Here is a 5,327-nt window from a genome sequence, read left to right on the forward strand (position 1 = left end):
AAATCATCGGGCCGGCCGGCCGGGGCGTACCGCTGGCCAACATCAAACGTGCATGCTGTAGATGAGAAAATTAACTACACCTTTGAATATGGGGTCACATTCAAACATGCATGCTCTACATAAAAAAAGCCACACATTTGAGTGCCTTTTTCTTTTTGCCACTAACATAGCCATATTTGGGGTACAATGAGCAAGGAAGAGCGTGTAAAAAACCAGAATCCTTTTTAGAAAAGAACTCATATTGACATTTTTTTTTTGAAAATTGGGTCACCTAAAAGTTATTAGTCTCTTTAGGTTTCATCAATTATATATTGTAGCAGTAGGATAGGATTTCAACGTGCATACTTCTTTTTATGGATGCCAATAAATTAGGATTTTAGCAGTAAAAATGACTCTTATTTTGTGCACAAAGAGTACAACTATATGCTTGAGAATCCACACAAGCGGTAGAATTTTGGAATTTAGTTTGCGGGAGGATTGCCACTTAAGTGTAGAACTCTATAAGCTATCACTGATAGATTACTTTTTGCATGAACTGCTAATATTTTTTGCATGCACATATAATTCTCATTAAATTTTAATATATATGACAAAAAATTCCCGTTGTAACGCACCGGCATATGTGCTAATATAAATCTAATATGTTACCTAATAATAATAGAGGGGCTATTGCTTCTTGCGGTACATCACAGAAATTGCACCAAAAGTTATAAAATATTACCTATCAATGCCACCTATAAGTGATAAAAAAACGTTTCACGCAAGGGAATGCCCCACCTGGGCCGGATCATACAATAAGGACCTCCTATACTGCGCTCTTTGCGCTAGGAGAAAACGTAGTGTGCCCGTTTGGGCCGGCACATGTACGGGCGGCCTATTTTTAAAATTTCTTTTTTTCCTTTTTTTATTTCCTGTTTTCGTTTTTTTAAATAATTCGGGACTTCAAAAAAGTTCCGAAGATTAAAAACATTGAGAATTTTGAAACAAAATGTTAAATAAATCATAAATTGTTTGTGGATTCACAAAATGTTCTGGATTTTATAAAAAAAATATTTTCTTATTAAAAAGATGTTTGAAAATTTAATTTAAAACAAATGTTCAGGAAATCCAAAAAATTTCATTATTGTTTTTCAAAATTCTGTGTATTAAAAATGTTAACGAATTTAAATAAAATTTGCAAATTAAAAATAAATTCATGAATGAAAAAATATCCAAAAAATTCAAAAACTGTTCGTGCCTTACAAAATAGTTTATTCATTCATAAAATGTTTGCTAATCCAAAAAAATGTTTGTTAAATAGAAAAATGTTCGGGAATTTCGAAAATCGTTCCACCAATTTGCAAAATATTGTTCGTCCATTCTAGAAATGTTCGCCGATTCAAGAAATTGTTAAAACAAAATTTCACAATTTTTAAAAAATGTTTGCAACTAGTATAAAATGGTCATGCATTCGAAACATGTTCTTGATTTTAGAAAATGTTCGAAAATTTGTAAAAATATTCATGAATTTAAAAAATGTTCACGAGTTCAAAAAAATGGTCATGATTTATTGAGAGTGATATTGTATCTCGGTGATGCAGCAAATGTGATAGTGGCCAGTGAAGATTATGAATTTTTTTTCTCTTGTTGCAACACACGGACCTTTTTGCTAGTGTTTAAAAAAAGTATAAACCTAAACCTGTTTAATATAAATCTGAAATATTTTTTTGATGGATATCTTAGCGTGACGATTTGATAAGGCCGGCCGCCGAAGCCGTGCGCCGGTCGCGTGCGAGCTATCTGATGCTTCACATCGTACGTCTCGCAGGCCTAGCACTAAACTTATTACTAGGGCTCACGCACTGCTGCACTTACCTTTATCTATCGATTCACGGGGCACTCTTTATCCACCCGATTTTCTTTCTCCCGTTTCTCCTTCCCAAGCGCACCACACGGAGTATTTAACAAAAAACTATCACAATTCATGGAAACGTGCCCAGAAACTACCACTTTACAAATCTGTGCCGAAAACTATCACTTTTTCTCTAATCTTAAACTAAAAACTACCATGTCTGGAAATGGACCCATTCGTCCATTTTAAACGCACTTATGACAGGCCTGGCCCGCATGTAAGTGTTGTCATCGTTAGTCCACTGCCCAGCCGGCATATCCACTCCCCCGCTGCCGCCGTCGTTAACTGATGTCCGAGCCGGTGAAGCACGAGCGCGCCGGCGTGCGGGCCGAGGCCGTCGGGTCAGCTCGGAGCGGTGGAGGCCAACGTGCGCATCGGCAGCAGCGGCGCCAGCCACGACGGGCACGAGCAGCAGCCGCGGCGGCCGCGTACGGGCGCGAGCTGCGGCGGCCCCGGCCATGCGGGCATGCTACTGGTCAGCTCGGAGCTCCGAGTGGTGGAGGCCGAGGTGCGCACGGGCAGCAGCGGCGCCGGCCACGACGGGCACAAGCAGCAGTCGGCCACGACGGGCACAAGCAGCAGTCGATGTGGCGCCAGAGCGCGGGCATGTTGGCGCGGCGCGTCGCGGCGCCAGGAGCGGCACACCTGCCCCGCGCCGGTCAGGATCTCGACGTAGTCGAGCTTGTGGAGGATGGCGCAGAGCACGTCCAGCAGGAGCCTCGCCCAGTCCCTCGCCTCCTCCGCCGCAGGCGCTGGTGCTGGCCCCTTGCGGCCGCGTCGTCCACGGGAGTCGAGAGCCACGAGACTAGGCTGTGGAAATGAACATGGACCATGCGTGAGCCATGCTCTAGGTGAGCTGCGCGTAGCCGCCGCCGCCGCGAGCGTGTGCGCCGTCGTGTGTGAGTGAGCGCCGACAGTGGTCAGCGGCAGAGGTGGCTTGCTGGTGCACACGAGGTGTTTGTAGAAATGCCAAAGAGAGGGAGAGAGAGGAGGAAGAAGAGGGTCAACCTGACTTGTGGGCCCATCCTGTCAGAAAGACGTTTAGAAGAGGTGAATTGGGCATTTTCACGACTTGGTAGTTTTTAGTCAAAGATTAGAAAAAAAGTGGTAGTTTTCGGCACAAATTTGTAAAGTGGTAGTTTCTGGACACGTTTCCATGAATTGTGGTAGTTTTTGGTTAAATACTCCACCACACGCCATGGCTCCAACTTCTCTCGTACCGGCCGCCACCGTCGATGGTCTAGCCGGCACGGCAAAATGCTGAGCCACATTTTTTTGTGAAAGTTGCAACTCCGCGCGTTGCTAGAACCGGCCGGATAAAAAGCTGCCATCACACAAACCAGTGTTTCTCATTGGCGTCAGACTTTGTTTTTGCCACAACCGACAAGATTTTTTTGCTGGATCCGGCAAGTTTTTTGTTGGGACCGTCGGCAGCAACACATGATTTTTGTTGGAACCGGCGGTTTGCTTTCACTGCGACCAGGAACTTTTTGTTTCAACCGTGCAATACATAGCTATAGCTGGCGTTAAAAAATGTCGCGATCAGTGAGCACGGAAGCTGCAACCTGCGACAAAAAAAGCTAGCACCGTCGAGCCCGAAAGCTGCAACCGGCAAGCCCAGAAGCTGCGACCCACGTGCACAAAAGTTGCCACGAGTTCGGTGACATGTGGCGAAAATAAAGTTGAAAGCGAATCGACGTCAAGTATGCGATATGGATACGGCTTGGATTAAGTGGACATCGTGACGATCCACTTCTAGTTGCAGGTATACATGTTTGGAAACCCAAACCCTACGCAGACGACTCGAGGCTCCTCCTCAGATCAGATCGTCCAAAGACACGGCGGCGGCGGCCATGGTGGCCTCGCTCCCGCACGACCTCCTCCTCGACATCCTGCTCCGCGTGGACGACGCGGCCGCGCTCTTCCGATGTGCCGCGGCCTCGTCGCCGACCCCGCCATGCTCCGCCGCTGGTGGCCGGAGGACGTGCGCCCCTCCCTCGCCGGCTTCTTCATCAAGAACTGGGTCCGTGATCAAGAGGCCAGGGCGCTCGTCCCCACGCCACGGTCGTCGCTGGGCCGCCGGTGCCGCAGCCTCCGCTCTTTCGTGCCCACCGTGCCGGACCGGGCGGTACCGCTGGCCTCGCGCCGCGGCCTGCTCCTCGTGCGCCTCGTCCCGCCCCGTGAGGCGGACCTCGACCAGACGGTCCTCCGTCTGGCCATGTGCAACCTGCTCCTCGGCACGTGCGACGAGCTTCCTCCTCTAACACGCACCACCTCCGTCGGGTACCGTGACTATGGATGCTACTGTTGTGCCGTCCTATCCGGTGACGACTGTCGCTCCGGCGGCGGGCGGCGAACAGCTAGCGGGCAACTCGCCCTTCCACGAAGTGCTAATCATCACGGCCGGTTATGAGGGGGGATGGACTATGTTTGATATCCACACGTTCTCGACTGACAAACTGAGCTGGAGTACAACGCGCTCCCTTCAAACTATGTGGGGCAATACCCTCGGATCATTCTGTCAAACCGATGCCGTCGTCTGCCACGGCATCGCGTACTGGCTATTTCGTGACGAGAGGCGACGGTGTTACTGTCTTGTTAAAATGACTATCCAGAAGGGCTATCTCATGTTCGGGTGGCCCCCGGTTCTGATGATGCTTGACCGAAATCACCGTCCGTGCCTTAGCCTGGCAAGCGATGGCACACTCTCCCTGCTACAGATGCAAGAGAGAGGTTCCAATCTAGAGATATGGGGAGCAAAGAGCCAAGAGAGTCCGTATGGTGTCTTGGAGTGGCTCCACCCTAAGACGATCGAGCTGATACAACCACATTGGAAGAAGAAGACCCAAGGAAAAGACACGCTTTACGTACTAGGAGAGAAGTGTGGCAAATTGCTTGTCATGAACGGGCGCGGGCACGTGTACACCGCCGACCTCGAGACCGGAGCAATGAAGGAGGTAGCGGATGGGCCTCACGTACGCCCCAACAGCCCTCTGGATGCCGTGCTCTTGGAGATGGACTGGCCGGCGATCTTTGTTTCACGTCTTGGTAACGACAGGTATAGCTAGCCACAATTATTTATGTCTTTTTTTCTTCTAGGTTGCCTCTACTTTATCATGGTTGATTGATATATATGGGTGTTGCTTGTGCTTTTTCTCCCCGGTGAATCCGGGACTTCCCTCTCATGTCCCAGTGGAGAGGCAGCTACAAGAAGGAGAAGCCGATACAAGGGAAGAGGCAGTAGGAAGACTCATAGCCGTGCCTAGGCAGCAGATATATGGGTGTTGTTTGTGTTTTTCTTATTTTGTTAGTGAATCCGGGACTTCCGCTCTCATGTCTCAATGGAGAGGCAGCTGCAAGAAGGAGAAGGCGACACAAGGGAACTCGCAGCCGTGCCTAGGTAGAAGATTATAGGAATTAATATTAGATTGTGTGT

At 48.6% G+C, this 5,327-nt stretch overlaps 1 protein-coding gene across 1 annotated transcript; it reads left to right on the top strand.

The window, feature by feature from the left end:
- The first annotated feature begins 3,652 nt into the window (after nt 1-3,652).
- LOC123066973 (uncharacterized) lies at nt 3,653-5,317 on the top strand. Its single transcript, XM_044489943.1, has 2 exons — nt 3,653-4,949; nt 5,085-5,317. The coding sequence occupies exon 1, from the start codon at nt 3,663-3,665 to the stop codon at nt 4,302-4,304; it is 642 nt and encodes a 213-aa protein (XP_044345878.1). The 5' UTR covers nt 3,653-3,662; the 3' UTR covers nt 4,305-4,949; nt 5,085-5,317.
- Nucleotides 5,318-5,327: the final 10 nt, after the last annotated feature.

This window comes from Triticum aestivum, chromosome 3B (genome assembly GCF_018294505.1).
Source record: "Triticum aestivum cultivar Chinese Spring chromosome 3B, IWGSC CS RefSeq v2.1, whole genome shotgun sequence".
Lineage (NCBI taxonomy): Eukaryota > Viridiplantae > Streptophyta > Magnoliopsida > Poales > Poaceae > Triticum > Triticum aestivum.

Bases quoted from the DNA above. Each gene is read 5' to 3' on its own strand.
- LOC123066973 (XM_044489943.1), top strand. From the start codon at position 3,663: ATGTTTGGAAACCCAAACCCTACGCAGACGACTCGAGGCTCCTCCTCA.